General features: G+C 46.2%; 1 protein-coding gene and 1 long non-coding RNA gene across 3 annotated transcripts in view; one reads left to right on the top strand and one right to left on the bottom strand.

Moving 5' to 3' along the window:
* The window catches only part of LOC109291739, an 11,016-nt gene extending 8,631 nt beyond the window's left edge, over positions 1-2,385 (bottom strand). The window contains exons 1-2 of the long non-coding RNA XR_002095939.1: positions 1,930-2,385; positions 234-380 (exon numbers count right to left, since the gene is read on the bottom strand). This is a non-coding gene — a long non-coding RNA (uncharacterized LOC109291739). The remainder of the gene's footprint in view (positions 1-233; positions 381-1,929) is intronic.
* Positions 2,386-14,805: 12,420 nt separating this feature from the next.
* Positions 14,806-18,928, top strand: part of CAPN7 (calpain 7) — a 42,537-nt gene continuing 38,414 nt past the window's right edge. Inside the window, exons 1-3 of one of the 2 annotated variants that reach the window (XM_019508832.1) lie at positions 14,806-14,952; positions 16,139-16,247; positions 17,335-17,492. In XM_019508832.1, the coding sequence (XP_019364377.1) occupies positions 14,851-14,952; positions 16,139-16,247; positions 17,335-17,492 (369 nt within the window). In that variant the 5' untranslated portion in view covers positions 14,806-14,850. Of the gene's footprint in view, positions 14,953-16,138; positions 16,248-17,334; positions 17,534-18,928 lie in introns of those variants that run through there. The other variant, XM_019508833.1, reaches the window with a different exon arrangement.

Here is an 18,928-nt window from a genome sequence, read left to right as displayed (position 1 = left end):
AAAAAAAAAAAAAAAAAAAAAAAAGGCAGAAAAGTGAATAAAAATGGTTCAAGTTAGAACTACAGTAAATACCTATTTTTGCTATAATTCAAGAACACTTTGTTCAATTCACTGGAAACTTCCAGAAAAAACTAAACTCAATACTAGCTGTCGCCTGCCAATTTTGAGCATATGCTTTTTTGTGGGTAGATATGAATGGAGGGGCCACAACCAGGTTTATAACAAACACTTACCTGCAACTTTGATTATGGAGCATCTGCCATCAGTCCACAATTGCCTATCAGTCTAGAAGATTAGGCTATAACAGTGTGCATTTGTCTTTTAGTTCTAGGACAGCATGTGTATTCAGATTCATAATATCTACAAGCAGATCCACTGACCTAAGAAATTATGCTTCAGTTTTATTAGTTCAATATCCTGCTGTAGCTGATGAGTTTAAAAGTACACATTTTAAAATCAGGAAATACTTGAGTGAAACCTCTGCAGCTAGGAACGGAAGAAGATAAAAACATTCTAAAATGCAAGTGTTACAACCACAAAGTTTAACCCCAGGCCTTGGCTTTTGGAACAGCTGTTTATTAAAGACATTCATCAGTGTTCACTGGTTATAACCTTTACTACTGATAATAAGGAGAGCCTACAGAACTGCCCTAACCTGTGCAAAAAAGCGTATTTTCCCCCTCCTCCATGAGTCATGATTTTTGTTCCAATGAAAGAGAGGAAATTAGAACATCTGGCAAAATGGCTTTTGCAATGTTTCTAAGAATAGATTTGTTTTGTGCTCTTATGGATAATGTAATATTCCCATACGATATCACACAAAAATGAAACTAGATCAAGATCTGTCACACCTGTAAAACCCCAAAACTTTGGAAACCCCCTGACTGCTTTTTTGGTTGATTTGCTTTTAAGCTTCTATATCTCTTATCCTTTTTCTCCATCATACCAGCTCTTGTTCTCCTTTTCCATGACCTTAAGCCCCAAAGCTTCTAGTGGTACCATGTTCCCTCCAGAATTACATTCATTTCACAGAGAAACGGGGACTCAAAAGTGCTAAGATGCTTGTGAAATGACTAAGTTGGATATCTGGACAGTTGACCATAGCTCAAATACAATTCTGTTATAACTTCATTATTTAATTAGCTTTACAAAAGATGACAACCGTGTATACTAAACACTAGAATGTTAAGAAGGAGACACTAGTTTCCATAAAATGACAATGGCAAGTGGCCCAAAATTAGCAATATTTGGGAATAAATGGGAAGGTGTATGGGGAAGACAACAGTCAATGATTTCTGGCCAGCCACAGAACCTCCAGGGAATGACACAAAAAAGAATGCAGGAGCTCCCTGACACTGGTGGCACCACACAGATCTTGACAGAGAAGGCAAAGCAGCCTAGCACAGAAGCAATGTAAACCATGCACTTGCACACAGCTCTAAGCCAGTCATAGCCCACCGTACACTATAGTTATGTTTTTGTGTGGCTGACAAGCTGAAACAGGGGCCTGAAAGCTGAACCTTTGCACAGGACCCCTGAAAGAAAAAACCCATAGCTGACCCAAAGCTAGACACCCCTCTATTAACAAGATCCACCACATACACAGATAGCATTAAGGGTCCCTATGCATGTGCAGTGAGGCTGCTCCGACACACTGTAATTACTGCGCTCCAGCATTTTTTGTATTAGTGTCCCCATGCTGAAAAATGGTGGCAGGGATGTTTTAACTAAAGGTCGTTCAATGCTGATAACACGAGATACTCCAGGCACTTTAATTACAGCACCCCCTATCCCCCGCCCCTACTCCTGGAACACATGTATAAATGTTCTAAGACAACTTCCTTTATGGACTTTGTACATTTTGCTGTCCTAAACAGTTACATATTCTCCCTCCTTGACTGCAGCCCAGATTTGCCCCAGAATGCCTACCTCTTCTTTTACCTTATTAGGTATAGGAAAAAGAGACAAAGCAAATGTCCATCTTCCAGTACCATTTCAATGTGGTCCTGTTTTCTGTTCCCAAGTGCTGTATTTTTATTCCTTACTGGCGCTGATGTGTTTCAGAGATAAAGAAACAAAAATGTAGGAGTTGTCTTCATTTAGATGGGTTTTTTCATCCTTAGATCATTCTTTTTATCTTTCAACAGTCTCAATTTATGAACAAGACATAACTCAGTGTAAATGAAATACATGTCTTGTTTAGGTAAAATTTTTAAATACTTAACGCATACATCAAAACCAACAGAAACAAAATGATCCTGCCAATGGCAAAGCCGCAGTTTGTCCCCGGCTCCAGTGAGAGATGCACAGGCAGAAGCCCGTTGTGCCCTGTTGAGTCCAGGGCCCCCAGGACCCCCTAGCGGGACCCCGACCCAGACCCCCAGAGCAGCCAGAGGTAGGTGGGGCCCGTGGCAGGGAGGGAGGGACCCCAACCCAGACAGCTGCAGGGCAGCTGACTGGGAGCCAAGGAAGGACACCCCCTCCCCGCCCCAGATCCTACTTGGCCCAGCCCCCAGGGAGCCATGCGACTGGAGCCTTGTGAACAGGCCGCACAAACAGGCACACTTCTGGGCCCGGAGTGTGAGTTTAGCATGGGAGTTTGCACAGGAGGGTAAGCGGGAGGGCCCGAGGCCCTGCCAGTGAGCCCTAGAGAAGGCAGTCCCATCAGTAGCCGGACTTCCAGCAGCACAATGCAGACGGGCACACGCCGCACCCCAAGGGTCCCCTTGGAGTCTGCAGCCTCCCCCTCTGGAACCTCAGAGGTCTCCACCCAGACGGACCACGTGGTTCCAGGCTCCACGCAGACGGAGCCTCTGGCTCTCAGCTGCAGGGGCTGCCTGGCACATTTCCAGGCACATGGGACCTCCCCATGCAAGGTCTGCTCCACTTTGGAGTCTCTGGGGCGCCAGATAGAGGAGCTCCAGGTCGCAGTCCAGAGACTGCACGCAGGATGGCAAGCAGGAGATAGACTCCTACTGCCAAGCCCTTCACCCACTGGAGGCAGAGGGTAGACCAAGGTCACCTTCCAGGACAAGGGAGGACTCAGGGATCTCCCATACTGTCCAGCCAGGGGACTGGACCAAGGTGTTCAGTGGCCCCAAGGCCTGCTGCACCAAGGTCCCCGCCCCTCTGGAGCTTTGCAACAGGTACGAACCTCTTGCAGCCCCAGTAGAGCCTGCAGAGTTGCCACCTCCTGCAAGCAACGCAGGCTCATCCTCAGCTACTGTCCCTGCTCTCCCTAAGGCCACTCGTAGAGTGGTCATCACAGAACACTCCCTCCTGAAGGGGACTGAGGGCACAATCTGCTGCCCTGACCCCTTAGCCCGGGAGGTCTGCTGCTTCCCAGGAACCCATGTCCCAGACGTAGCTGAGGAGCATCCCAAAACTCATCCGACCCACCGACCACTACCCCATGCTCCTTATCCATGTGCACACAAATGACACTGTTCGGAGCAAAAACACTGCTGAGGCGCTACAGGGCTTTGGGAGCCGGGCTTAGAGGGGTGGGGGCACAGATGGTGTTTTCCTCAATCCTCCCGGTTTTGGGCTATGGGCTGAGGGAGAGGAGGATCAAGGTGGCCAACCAGATACTGCGGCGCTGGTGTTATCATGAAGGCTTTGGCTTCTACGATCACTGTCCACTCTTTGGTGAGAGAGGCAATGGTCTGCTGGGAAGAGATGGCCTTCACCTCACTCCACCATGGAGGAGGCTCTTCTCAGCCAGACTGGCTGACCTATTCAACCGGACTTTAAACTAAGACCGCCGGGGGATGGGTGGCCCACTAGGCAATTACTGCATAACCAACAGGTTAGGGCACTCAAGGGAATCCACACCTACCCCAGCCCTGAAACAGTGTCTGCCTGGGAGTGCAAGGAAGCCTAGGGCTTCCAATGGGACACTTACGTGTCTGTACACCAATGCCAGGAGCTTGGGAAACAAACAGGAGGAACTGATCTCATAGGGATAACGGAGACCTAGTGGGACTCCACCTATGACTGGGCCACAGGTATAGATGGCTATACCCTGTACAGGACAGATCATGCAGATAAAAGTGGTGGGGGTGTAGCTCTCTATGTGAAGGAAAGCTACACGTCCCTGCAAATTGACATTGGCACCCAAGGAGGACAACTGGAGGCCCTCTGGGTTAAAACAGACAGAGAACATGGCACAGGGGACATCATGATAGGAGTCTACTACAGACCTCCTAACCAGAAACAAGAGCTAGATCAGGAATTTGCCAGGGAACTGGCTGAGGCTGCACGCTCCTAGTGCATGGCTGTCACGGGAGACTTTAACTACGTGGACATCTCATGGGAAGAGCACTTGGACAAATCCGACTAATCTCAAAGCTTCCTCACGTGCATGGACGAGCTCTACCTGACTCAAGAAGTCTATGGGCCAACAAGAAGTAAAGCAGTGTTGGACCTGGTACTGGCCAAAGGGGATGATCTAGTCAGTGACCTAAGAATCAATGGAAAGCTGGGTGATAGTGACCACGAGCTGATCACCTTTACCATCCATCACAAAGCTGGCAAGTCAGTCAGCAATGCAGAAGTCCTCGACTTTAGGAAAGCTGACTTTGACAAGCTCAGGAGGCTCATTGTCGAGGCCCTAAGAGACCATGACTCGATAGGAAGAGGAGTTCAAAAGGAGTGGTTGCTCCTCAAGGGAGTGATCCTGACAGCACAAGGGATGTCCACTCCATCTCGGAGGAAGGGCAGCAAAAGGGCACAGCAACCCTCTTGGCTCTGCAAGGAACCTGAGGATCTCCTACACCTAAAAAGAGAAACTTATAAAGGATGGAAGGCTGGAATAACCACCAAGGAGGAGTACTCAGCACTGGTCCATGCCTGCAGGGAGTGGACCAGGAAAGCCAAGGCTGCAACCGAACTCTATCTGGCTTTGCATATCAAGGATAATAAAAAAATCCTTTTTCAGATACGTAGGGAATCAGAAAAAAAGCAAGGGTAACATTGGACCTCTGCTGAACCAAATGGGATAACTGATAACCAACACCCAGGAAAAAGCCAACCTGCTTAATGGGTACTTCATGTCAGTCTTTCATAAGCCTGAAGGGACCGCCCTGCCTAGCATGATGCAGGACAGCTAGAGTGAGGGTGTCTTTATACCCAGCATCGGTGTAGACCTTGTAAAGGAACACCTTGAGAGGCTGGACATCTTCAAGTCAGCTAGTCCTGACAGATTACACCCTAGAGTACTCAAGGAGCTGGCAGGTGTCATAGCCCAACCATTGGCAAAAATATTTGAAAACTTGTGGTGCTCAGGTGAAGTACCTGAAGACTGGAAGAAGGCCAATGTGGTACCCATCTTCAAAAAAGGGCAGAAAGTAGATCCCAGGAATTACAGGCCAATCAGCTTGGCCTCAATCCCTTGTAAGATTCTCAAGAAGTTCCTTTCTGCGTAAGCTGGCTAATGGCAATATCCTGAGGGACAGCCAGCATGGGTTTGTTATAGGTAGGTCTTGCCTGACCAATCTCATCTCCTTCTATGACCAGGTGACATATCATCAAGGGAAAAGAGATTGACATCACATATCTGGACTTCAAAAAAGCCTTTGATCAGGTGTCCCATGATCTCCTCAGGGAAAAATTGGCCAACTGTGGCCTCGGCTACACCACAGTCCAATGGCTGGGAAATTGGCTCTGAGGTCAGACCCAGAGAGTAGTAGTCACTGGAAGTAAATCATTATGGCGCTCCGTGACCAGTGGTGTCCCCCAAGGTTCTGTCCAGTTCTCTTTAACATGTTTTTCAATGATGTGGACATTGGTGTCAGAAACACACTGGCCAAATTTGTCAACGACACAAAACTTTGCAGCATAGCATCCACACCTGAGGATAGGCTAGTAATCCAGGCTGACTTGGATAAGCTTAGCAAGTGGGCGGATATAAACCTGATGACGTTCAATACAGAAAAGTGCAAGGCACTTCACCCTGGGGAAAAAAAACCCACAGCATGCTTATAGGCTCGCTTCCTAGCACCACGGCTGAAAGAGACTTGAGGGTCATGACTGACCACAAGATGAACACGAGCCTCTGATGTGATGTCGCAGCTGGTAAAGCAAACAAAACTCTAACTTTCATCCATAGATGTTTCTCAAGTAAATCTCAGGATGTCATTCACCTGCTGTACTCAGCCTTGGTGAGGCTGCAGCTGGAGTACTGCATCCAATTCTGGGCTCCACTATTCAAGAAGGATGTCGAGAACCTTGAGAGAGTCCACAGGAAGAGCCACACGCATGATCAGAGGGCAAGAGAATAGGCCTTATGAAGAGAGACTGAGAGCCACGGGACTCTTCAGTCTGGAAAAGCGCAGACTCAGGAGTGACCTGGTGGCTGCCTGTAAGTACGTAAGGAGTGTGCATGAGGATCTAGGGGAACATCTGTTCACCAGAGTGCCCCAGGGGTTAACAAGGACCAATGGTCATAAACTCCTCCATGACCATTTTAGGCTGGACATAAGGAAAAACTTCTTTACTGTCCGAACCCCCAAGGCCTGGAACAGACTCCCTCCAGAAGCGGTGCAGGTGTCTAACTCTGGACTCATTTTAGAAACGTTTGAATGTTTATCTTGCTGGGATCCCTTGACCCTAGCTGACTTCCTGCCCCTGATGCAGGGGGCTGGACTTGATGATCTTCAAGGTCCCTTCCAGCCCTAATGTCTATGAAATCTCCAGGCTGGAAAATCCAACATAATATTCAGTTTGGAAGCCAGTTTGTAAAAGAGTTAATTTTTATTTTGCTTCTTACTATATGCATTTTATTTTGCTCCTCACTAAAAAAAAATGACTATATGGTTCTACTTCAAAGAGTTTGCTTGTACTCTTTTTGGCAGTTCCATTAAAAAAGCTAAAACACTGAAAAGATTCAAGACAAACATTGCAAGACATATTTAGCTCACTATTAAATGTGTTATCTTTCAGTAAAATGGTGATCCTGGCCCCACAAGACTGAGTGGCTGTCCAGGTTTCTGATAAAGGTAGAACAGTAGAAGATGGAGTTTCCCTTTCCTATGAGAAGCTATGATTTGTTTTTTTAGATTGTTTGAGAGTAATGATTAGGGTAAGAGGCACAGATGCAATGCATACCCCATAGCATCTCTTGTGGATAAGACCCCTCATATTCAAGCCCTTATGTAAATGAGTAACTTGACCCATCTAAGCATATTTCACTGGGACTACTGAAAACAATTAGCACATGCAAACTGTGCACTACTGAGTAAAGTATGGGCATAAATTTTTGCAGAGCTTTGGCCTAAGGACCAAATCTGTATTTCTCTTGTATGAAAACTCAACTTCAGTACTGCAAAGCCTAAAAATTTGCCACCTTGCCTCAGGAGGGTGATACAAATTGCCAGGATTCCTATTCAATCAAGAGAGGCAGGTTGCCACCTCTGGATCACCTAGGCACTGAGCAAGGAAACACTAAGAGCAGAAGTTTTTCTGCATTCCTACACATCCTCAAAGCTCGAGCCTCTGGCTCATGACTGCATAGCAGATGCCTCAATCATCTCAGGTACTACACGCATTCTGGTTCATTCCTGGGACCAAAAGGAGAAGGACTTTGAGGCCTTTTTACGCATTGAGACAAATGCATTTGTTTAAAAACAAAACCCCCCAAAAACAGAAATAACCCCAAGACAGGGGGCCAAACCCCAGGATTCCCCCCACAGAAAGCATTACTGTTAGACTGGGCTGAAGTCTTGGATCTTGTGCTATTGGCTACACAATGAACTAGTTTTAGCACAAGGGTTGGAAGAGACCACCCTATTCTATAGCCTGATAGAACAGCCTCCTGAGAAGTTGCAGATAAGGTTTTGAAACCCTCAGACCAAGAACCTAGAATGCAGATCTCCCAGAGTTTGGGGGAATGTCATAACTCATTGACTATTATGCAAAAATAATAGTTCAAGGGTCAATCTGGGTTACTGCATTTTGTACTGAGTTCAATACAGCCAGTGGCAATCAGGCCTTGGGGATTCTCTGCAAACACCTAACACATTAAAGACCCAGGCATGAAATGGGGAGGAACAAGCCTGACACATCCAAGCCTGCCCACTAAGCTTTGAGGTGCTGTGGCACCTCAGCCTCCTCATTCCAGACTTCTGCAGCAAGAGTACAATAGAGCACTGTTAGGTTGCTCCTGCGCCTTGCCTCAGGAACTGCAGCACAGCAACCAGAAAACATATAATTCTGCTCTCTAGGTAGGCTTTAATTTGACTGTACTCCCCTTTCCTTGAAAGGGGGCTCAGGTCTCCTTGGCTGATTTAGTTAGATGTGGAAAAACCAGAGGGATCTGCTCCAACTGGAACCTTCAGCAGTGCTGATAGCCCCCTCCCAGGATCAGTATAGGTAGGAGATGAATTGACCCCCTCCAGCCTCAGACTACACTCACCCAAAAGGGAGCACTTTTTTTTGCCCTTCCCTTCCATGTGCCAACTCCTTGCAGGTGGTGAGGCAACTGAAGTTCTGAAGAGGGTGGATTTGCAGAGCGCCAAGTGGAGTTGAAAATAAGCCATTTGGCAGCTTCTTAAACTCAAACATGGAATCGCTTAGGAGCCTCTCCCTCATCCCTTTTGCATCGGCCCAATCAGCCAATGACAAAGCTTCTTTAAGATGGATTAAGGGCAGAGACTCCCATGAGTGTATATGCGTTACAGTGCGAGCGAGCAACCGAGGCCATGCAGGGTATGACTTAATATAGATAATACAGACACTTCTATAATCTTATGAAAGGGATGACAACCATTATGCTTAACAAGGGAACTAAGGCTCAGGAAAACTAAGTTCCATTCCCAGATTTATCACTGAGTCACTATGTGATCTGGGCACGTTCAAGTGTTTTAGCCTTCCTGTGCCTCTGTTTCCCTAGGTCTAAAACAGGGATAATGCCATGGGTAGTTTTTCAAGAGCACCTAAGTGCTTAGAGACACAAAATCTGTAGTACCACTTGTGCTCCTAGGTCTCCCAGGTGCTTTTGGAGAATCCCATTTCTTAAGTGCTTTTCACACGGATTCATCAGTGGGCTAAAGTCTGAGTATTTATTGAAATCAGCTTCTTGTCCACTGTTTTCAGAAGTCAGTTGCTAGTTATTCCTTTGTGGGTACGTCTACAAGAGATGCTTTACTGGGCAGCAGACTACTTTGCTGCACAGGAAAGCATCACCATCTATATGTGCATAGTAATTAGGACACAGTAGACTAATTTACTGTGCTGACAGATAGTCCCATCAGATACAAGTGGTATCCAGCAGCGCAGTAAATTACTGTGCTTAAATATACATGTAGACAGTGACATTAGGATTAGTCTCCTTTAGTTCAAATTGAGCCAGCGTATATTCAGTCACATTAACTGCACGTGTAGACATGCCCTATGTCCATATGTAGGCACGTGTACATTTTAAAGGGGACTGAGGAGCCTTTGGCCAAAGTGCCCAAAATATTCCATTTTGAACATTTCTGGGCCTCTCTCTTACCCAATGAAAAGCCAGATATACTAAAAATCTACTTCACAATGGCACTACGAGCTATGCTGCACCCATGTCTGACCCTGTTCTCCCACTTGCCTGATGAACCAAAGACCATGGGGAATCAGTGAGTGTCCAATGGAGTTTTGTATCTAGCTCAGTAAAAAAGAGACCTTGACTTTGTCCAGGCCATCATCTTCCTTGCCACATTACATCTGTCAAATTTGTTTCTAAGCCTGTATATCACAAGCTCTTCAGTTTTACCCATTTACTCTTTATTCAGCCCAGTAGGTTGTGTTCAACTAAAGCACACTTTCCAGAATGCCATTACCAGTTGTGATTTGAAGACATCAAAACATAAGAGTTGATCTGGCTTCATCTTCCTGCCATTAACCAACTCATGCCCTTCTCCATTAAGACCCATTAGCATCCATGAGGCGTGGCAAAGACAGGACAGTGTTCCCTCTCTGGCATAAATGCCTGAGGACAGAGGGCCCTGAATGTATAATCCACAGAAGCATCAGAACCCTCAATAACAGCAGTTCCCTACCCACAAACCTGTTTCACCACTACTGGTCTTGGAGTGTCATGACAACTCAGGCCAAATGTATTGGCTTTGGTTAAAACCCAAGAACTGTGATGGACAGGATGTTAATAGCCCCCACACTATCCAGAGTGTCTCCTCACCTGTACTGAGGGAGCCATTGGCTTCCATGCTCCCAAATTCACTGGAACTGCTACTTTCCCCTCCTAATCATCCTGATAAGGAGCTGATGCCAAGGCAAGATATCCCTGTCTCCTGCCCAGGGAGGGAAGGGATCTCTACATGAAGCTCAGAGAATGGCATCTCCTGCTGGACTTCAAGGAGAACATCATCACTGAGTGGGCCTGATGGTGTCTCTTGCAGTGGCCCTGGGAGGTCTGCGTTGAGTGAGCTGGGTGGTTCCTGACTGATGTCATGGCAGGGTTCCTGGGTTTATTTTTTGCAATGGTCCCAGAATGACTTGGCCTGGCTTTTACATTCCACTGGCTCCTGCCCACAACAAACCTGTACCATGTGCACTTTATCCAAGGTGTGTTCCTATTGCCTTCAGTGTGAGCTCTGGGACCTGATTTCCTTCCTTTCCAGAAAGGCAGAGACCTCCAGATCTTGCCCCAGACAAGAGTCTTTCCTTCCAGCAGTGGGAAAGGGGCTGCTCTATCGTAGGGGAAGGCAGGGGTGCCTTCATTTGGTAGTGGAGCCATCTAGGAAGCCTTCCTTCTCCACATCCTTTTGATTTTGTCCATGCTGCAACCAAACAGAACCAGTAGTCAGTCTAGGATCAATGCAGCCTCATTCCCTACCCCTGAGGCCACTCCTCCAGCCAATCCCCCAGGCATTCCTCATTCCTTGAGAGCTGCACGGTCTCAAGGCTTGGAATTAATTTAGAAGAAAAAGTACCTCATCCAGTCCTAGGGCATACTCCTTCCATACCCCTCCCTCCCAGACTAGAAAACAAAGGCAGACTGCCTGTCACTCTCCCTCTCACTGGCTGAATGCAACGGTTCTTTTGATGCTACATAGACAGGCAGCATGTATTGGAAGAACTATACATTCGAGAAAATCATAAACTTACCACAGAGCATTAATGGAAACAAAAGGTGGCAAACCCAACAAACCCATTCTTTGTTTGGAATTATTTGCACCTAAATCCCTTCTATTACCTCAAAAATGAATCCCGTTTAGCCAATCAGCACTGAGGCTGAAGGCTATGTGATTTCTCCACATGCCCCGAAGGCAGCTCACCATCAGAGTACCCTAGTCCAGCTCCATCAACTTCTTCCCCTCCCTGCTCAGCCAAGAGCCAAGTGCTGCAATAAATAAATTATTTATTGAAATGGGGTGCCAGACAACCCACAGAAGTTACAAAGGGGTTTCGGGAGCCTAAAAAGGTTTGGATTCGGGCAGTGTTGTGCATGCAACACATTCATTCCAGTGTTTTTTAAACCAACACATCAGATATCCACCCTGAACCCAAGCTCCCAGAACTCTAGGGACAAGCTCATTTGTAATCAAATGCCCCTTCCATTGATTCTGACCTGCCTTTCTTTCATTTCCCACAGATAATAAACCACTGGGCCCAATTTAGGCAACCCCACATAGAAACTAGAGCTCTAAGGGCTGTCACCCCCCTGCTTCAGTGGATCTCCAGTGGTCAAAAAAAAAGCCCTGAGCTGCAAGGCACCAGCGTAGGAAATGCCTGAATTTGCTGTATGTGGTGCCGCAGACGTGTCTCTGGCACCACATACCACACAGCCATGCTTGCCTGGAGGCAACCTACAAGAATATTCTCTATAGCCTGCTCCTTTGGGTTCTGCTTTACCTTGGGTCCCACACAAGGTACTGGCGAAGGTGGTCTTCTTGGAGAGCTCTGCCTGGTCTCTTTCCTCTGGACTCTTTTAGAGAATTAGGCTTTTAGCTCTCTCCTCCAGTGCATGCTGCAGCAAGACTCAAAGAAAGACTTCTGCCCAAGGGAGGCTGGGAAGATGAGGTAGATGCTTTGATAGGTTGCCCTCTTATCTTCCTTGCATTGGAACTCCTCTGACTTCCCCAAGGGGCAGCTGGTGGTCCCACTGGGTCTTCAGATCTCTGACCCAGCAGAGGATACTGGCAGCCTGGCCAGAGAGAGGATTTGTAGGCTGTACAAATTGGGACTGCACCAGAGTGGTAAACAAACCTGGTCAGATAATGGGACCCCAATAGAAGACTACCCCCATCCTCTGAAACTAACTCCAGCTAGATACCAAGTCTCTCTCCATTTCTCAACCCTATTCCCCAACTATTAGGAACAGATGAGTGATGACTTAAAGCTTGTGAGTGTTACCAAGATGTCTTATCCTATGGATTCATTGATTCATAGATGTTAGGGGCCAGTAGGGACCTCAGAGATCATCAGGTCCAGCCCTCTTGCTCAAGGCAGGAAAGACTGCTGAGGTTAGACGACCCAAGCAAGGTGTGTGTCCTGTCGTCTTTTGAAGATCCCCAGGGAAGGTGACCATACAACCACTGGAGGGGAGAGGAGTCTATTCCAGATCTGGACACATGAACTGTAAAGAAGTTTTTCCTAATGTATAATCTGAAGCGATCCTCTATCAATTTATGACCATTATTCCTAGTCTCCCCTTGGTGAACAGGTGCTCTCCTAGACCCTGATGTTCACCCCTTATGATCACCTTGGGGGTGGGGATGTTCACCTTGGCTGCCACCAAGGTGCCCCCCCCCCACCCTGAGTCTTCTCTTCTCCACCAAGTCTTCTCTTCTCCAGGCTGAAAAGCCCCATATCCCTCAGCCTCTCCTCATATGGTCTGTTCTCCAGACCTCTAATTATTCGTGTGGCCCTCCTTTGAACTCTTTCCAGGTTCTCCACATCCCTCTTGAATTGCAGCACCCAGAACTGGATGCAGTATTCCAGCTGCAGCCAAACCAATGCAGAGTAGAGCAGGAGGATCACATCCTTAGTCTTGCTTGCGATGCACTGGTTTAGGTATGCCAGTGTAGTTTGCCTTGCAGGCTATAGCATTGCACTGGTGGCTCTTGTTCATTTTATGGTCGATCATGAACCCCAGGTCTTTTCAGTCTTTAGACAGCAGACTTTAAAGAACAGCAGACTCTCCCTATGCCTGAAGGATGTTTGTGCCCGAAAACTTGCAAAAAAACAATTTTTCCAACCATTTAGTTGGTCTAATAAAAGATATCACATTAACCCAAAGAACCTTGTCTACCCTGAAAAGTCACCATTCTTTTCACAACTCATGAAATCCACAGACAAATCTTCTGCTTAAAACAGAGAGGCCCTTTGTGTGAGCTCAAAAGAAAAATCTGGTTCTTTTCTCTTAGGCTGGTAACATTTCAGGAGTCTTTGTTTCAAAATAACAGCATTGGTTCTGACCTTGATCAGGGTATACTTACATTCCAAATTATTTCTTAAAATGGTCATTGGTGTGGGTTTTTTTTTTTTGTCCAACTAAACCAAAGTGTCAAGATTTTTGGGCCCTTTCCAAAACCTTGTAATTCATCTGAACAAGTTAGAGCAAGGGCTGTTAGCACTGCAGAATTCTTTTACAAATCTCTTGTCATTTTCCGCAGTAAAGCTAAAGAATTAAAATTGATTTAGTTGCCTAAATAGATTAAGTAATGTATTCAAACCTACTGTGGTTTGACAGAACTGTTCCTTTCACTTTACCTAGGGTTAACATATGTCTGGCTTTTGCTAGACATGTCCTCTTTTTGGGTCCTCCCATCTCCATCCAGGCAGTTTTTCAAAATATCAGCAAATGTCCACTGCAGGTCAGGAGTGAAGGGTATCAAGACATATAAATAATTATTTTGGAAAAAAAAAAAAAAGAAACCCTATCAGAGATCTTCAAAGGACTGGATGCACACCTCATTGGGGTCATCTGACCTCAGCAGTCTTTCCTGCCTTGAGCAGGGGGGGCTGGACATGATGATCTGAGGTCCCTTCCAGCCCCTAACATCTATATGAATCTAGCCTGTGATATGCCCATGGGTCTCAGACCACATGAATTGATACCCCTATTACAATCTAACTAAATTAAAATGCAGTCAACAACTGTTTGGATACAGGGCAGCAAACAAGTTAAGTTACCTGCAGCTGGTCCTAGTGACCTGCAAGGTGTCTGTAGGCACATAAGCAGGAGTTGCCTATCACAGATGCTCCTGTCTGAATGCTTGCCAGGTCCTGCCCTCCCCTAACCCCTTGGCTTGTGACTCCTGTCTGGATCCCTCCTTCTTATCCCTGACCCCTTGGCTTACAACTGCAATTCAGATGCCTCCATCGTGACCCCGCCTGTTTGGGACTCCTTTTAGGCCCCTGACAATAGTACTGGCAGCAGGGACCCAAACTTCCTCATCAACAGGACCCCGTATGGGGCTCCCTCTTGCTTGCTCTTCTAACCATGACTTCTGTCGTCCTTTCCGTTCAGGCCCAGGCTCCATCAGGGGTGGTGGGGGAGCCGGGCCTGCTGAGGAGGGGACTGCACTGACCCTCAGGCTGACACCCTAGCCCTGGCTCCAGGGGCACCCCTTCCCCCCAGAGCAGAGCACGCTACCAGCCTGGGCTGCCCGCTAAGCCCAGCCCCAACCCCTGGCTCACAGCCCAGGCCAACTGAAAACTAGACATACGGCTGCACAGCGCGCCACACCCCCCGCACGGCCTGCGCGTACCCACCAGCACCCCACCCGCGCTCCTGCCGAATGCGCACGCGCAGAGTTCCTGGCGCGCTGGAAAGTAGGGCGGTGAGCAGTGGGCGTGGCTAGGGCAGGGCCGAAGCGGAAGCTAGCGTGGAGCGGCGACAGGGTTTGAGCCATGGATGCCAGTGCGCTAGAAGTGGACGCCCTACGGTTTGCACAGCTCGCGGTGCAGCGCGACCAAAGCGGCCGCTACCGGGAGGCGGTTTTCTACTACAAGGTACCGGCTCCCTCCCTCGCCCTGCGATTTTTGTCCTGTACCAGCCCTCTTCCCCCTCCCCCCCGCACCGGCCTGTGGTTCCGTCCTGTTCCAGCCCCCTCTTCCCCCCACTTCGGGGAAATGGAACGACCCAGGCCCGTGGGTTGTTTCCACCCTCACGAACTTCCCCGTCTGAGCGCGTCATATGGGAGGGGCGGGGCCTCGTCTTATTCCGGGATAGAGCCCGTTGTCCCAGGATAAGTGGGAGCGAGGCTCTGCAGCTGTTTTGGGCATTTGGTTTATCCTGGAGCAACCCAGCCCAGCCATGCTCATTCATGGTTGTGTCACACCTGCCTGCCCAACAGCTTGGCCCTGATTTGGCAGTGTCCCTCAGCGCAAGCTCATTGGGACCAGTCCATGTCCCCTCCATTGACCCCTCCAAGGCTGGGTCGGGCCCCACCTCACTGTTGTGCATGTCAGAGTGGACCCGTGGGCTGGATCCAGCCTGTCAGCAGCCTGAGCACTGTCCTTCTGGCCCACAGCAGGAAAAAGTTGGGCACCACAGTTCTAGCACCCAGATGTAAGATCAAGGTACCTGTACACATGGAGTGTGGATTGGGGGGAAAAAATGTTTCCTATACATCACTTTTTTGAAGATGTTCATGTTTTGTTCATTTCTGGATTTTGATTATTCTTACATGAAAAGTAATGGTTTAGTTGATCTTTATCCATCTGGATCAAGTTTTTAAATAATTTTAGATCAGAAGCAATGAACACAGGGTACTGGTGAAACAAGATACTGTCCCCAGGTCTGTGAACGTATGAAGTGATATTTAAAAAACTTCAATAAAAATTAGGGAGCAAATGAATGGCATGCAAACAACATAATGACCGTGAGACCATCAGTGACATACAGACATCTACACAGAGGTTTGCACTCTTGCTTAGTCGAACAAAAAATGTGGTTCTCTAATATAAAGAAGACCTACAATGTGGTTCTTTAGATCCTCAATAAGCTCATTGTAATTCTGGAGATGCTGAAGTCCTGACTTGAAACAAGCTTTGCTCACACAGTGGATTGTTCTTTAGGTCAGTGACTTTCCAAGCAGGCGTGAGTCCACCTACACAAAGTTCATGATAGTATTTGGCAGAAAGTGCTTCTCCATACAGCAGGCAGACTTATGCATTTTATCTTTTCCCTTCCCAGGAGGCTGCGCAAGCCTTGATTTATGCTGGAATGGCAGGCTCAAATTTGGAAAATATTCAAGAGAAAATAAATGAGTATTTGGAGAGAGTCCAAGCTTTGCATTCAGCAGGTGAGGAAAAAAGCTTTCTAATTGTACCTTTGATTAAATTCATTGAGTGGGAAGAGTTTTTTGTCTTGTGAACCATATAGCAGAACAGCCATCTTTCTCCTGATATCCTCAAGCATTTGGTTTTACTATACAAGACTGAAAAATACCAAACACATGGCTGGTAAATTAAATCCTAAGGTAAAACTTTAATGTAAAGAACTACCAGTATTTCATGTGAGCAGTGGTGGATATTTATGCTCTTTTAAAATTTATCACAAAATTTATTTAAATTTATGTGAGAAAATACTCTAGAGGAGAACTGACCCCCGCCCCCACTTCACCTCGCATGCTTAAGCTCTATCCTGCAGTGAGTTCTGTACGGATGAACTCCTGCCCCAGTGCAGAGCACTTTGGCTTCAGTGGGACTGTGTAGTTGCAGGGGGTCCACTCTGATGTTTTTGAAAGATACGTATTTGGGTCCAGACCTTAGTTTCATGAATCCTTGCAGCTCCCAGCAAGTTTTGCTGAGTTCTTTTGCTGACCAAACAAGTTGCAACTTAAGACCATTGCTCCAAGGGAGGTTTAGGTTGGATATTAGGAAAATCTCTCTCACTAAGGGAGTGGTGAAGCACTAAAACAAGTTACGTAGAGAGGTGGTAGAATCTCCATCCCTGAAGGTTTTTAAGGCCCAGCTTGAAAAAGCCCTGACAGGAATGATCTAATTGAGGATGGTCCTGCTTTGAGCAGGGGGCTGGATGAGGTGACCTCCTGATGGTCCCTTCCCACCCTCATTTTCTATGATTTATCCTGACAGAAGTTATTTCCACAAGTAGGAAAGGGTCTGGTATAAATAAACAACTTGTCTTTGTGTGGTACTATATGTTTGTATTTGTTTCAGTTCTAAGATTTCCTACATTACCATCATGGGATTCTACAGGTGTATGAACCCTTTTGTTTAAAATTGGACTCAAATTTAAATATGCCAACATTGGGTTTTGGCACATAAGCAAGTGCTACCTTTCTGCCTAGTTTGTTCTTGGTTGCTGTGCTGTATTAAATACTTGTATGCATCATTACAGCAAGCTAAAGAATTTCCTTTCTCATTTAGTTCAGTCGCAGAGCATCGACCCTTTGAAGTCAAAACAGCAATTGGACCTAGAGCGTGCCCATTTCCTGGTTACGCAAGCCTTTGACGAAGACGATAAGGGCAACGTGGAGGACGCTGTAGAATTATATACGGAAGCAGTGGAACTCTGTTTGAAAACAGTATGTTAAGCTACAAGTTAACTTGGTGGAATTATGTTATGGTAAGCAATTCTTCCATTTACACAAGTGATTGACTTAAACTGGCTTAAAAATATAGTACCTGTATTAAAATTCTATTTTTTTTTTTTTTTAAGTTTTTAAACATTTTTGTTTTGCCTTTTGTTCTCTGTATCCCACTGAAAGAAACTTGGCTTACTCTGGTCCACTGTTTGAGGCACTGCGTTTCAGTAGTGCAAACTGACCTAGTCCCATCTTCTAAAGAGATTGCACTTAAGAATTCCAGCAAACTTACAGGATTTTTTATTGCTCTACTTTGAAACTTTTGGCTTGAGGCCAATGGAAAGCTAAAATTGTTTAAAAGCATGTTGGAAAAAGATCGCCCTTTCACATAGCAAACTACTGATGGATGTATTGTGAATATTAAAGGCAATTTTCCTTTTCAAGTAATGCTTAACTTAATAATGCTTAATAGTCCACTTCAGACTACATTGGGGAAAATATGTAGCAATGCTTGTAACATTAACACCATGCAAGCTAGTCCCAGTTGAAGTGTCATTGCATACTAAAACTAGGCTATTTTTAAGCATTACTGAATAATATTACAGGTACTGCTTTTTTCCTATTAAGTCCAGTAGCCAAAACTAACTCATTAGAAGAAGAGCTCACCATCATGATGTAACTCCACCAAGTCTAATTTTGTTCTTCTCTTCTGCCCACTTAATGTGAATATATTTTGATGTATTGGGATAGCCATATTACTGTTTTTCAAAATAATATTACATGCTAAATTAAGACATTTCTGTCTGAATTCTGCAAATACCTACACACATGCCTGGCTTTACTCTGATAAATTGTTGCATGGAAGTCAAAGGGACTATACGGAAGAATCTAGTCAAGTTTTTGGACTGGTGATTGCAGAATCAGAAGCTGGCTCAGAAACACTATGGTTTTCCAGTTGATTTGTTGGGTCTGACCTCTTTTTGCCTATATGAATATTTACTATTAGAAAGCATTTTTTCTACTCTGCCACAGTCTGTCTTCTGTTGGCATGGATTGTCATGTAACTTTAGCATTCTAGTAATTCTTTTTACCTGGTCCTCTTTTGATCTGGTCTCTCAATTAAGTGTAGCTGCTGACTGAATTTCTTTGCCTCAGGTAGCCTATTACTTTAGAAAGGTGGTAGTTTTGTAGTTCATCCCCTCCTGATAGAAGAGGAAAAATACACTCCTCCTACCACAATAAGATACCAGAATGCCTTCACTTTCCTCATTGCACTGATTCAGTCTAGTTCCTTAGTTGCAAGGCTGGCTGTTCCCCTTGGGAGATCAGTCCCTCTCTCTTTACCCAAGCCCTGTACTAAGAAGCATCCATCTTCCAGCCAGGGCATTTCATTTTTCTCCTTCCTACCCTGATAGGCTTCCTTTCTCTTCCACCCA

The sequence above is a fragment of the Gavialis gangeticus genome, unplaced genomic scaffold, assembly GCF_001723915.1.
Source record: "Gavialis gangeticus isolate Ggan-Ray unplaced genomic scaffold, GavGan_comp1, whole genome shotgun sequence".
In the NCBI taxonomy this organism is placed as follows: domain Eukaryota; kingdom Metazoa; phylum Chordata; order Crocodylia; family Gavialidae; genus Gavialis; species Gavialis gangeticus.
This window is presented reverse-complemented; position numbering and strand designations above follow the sequence as displayed.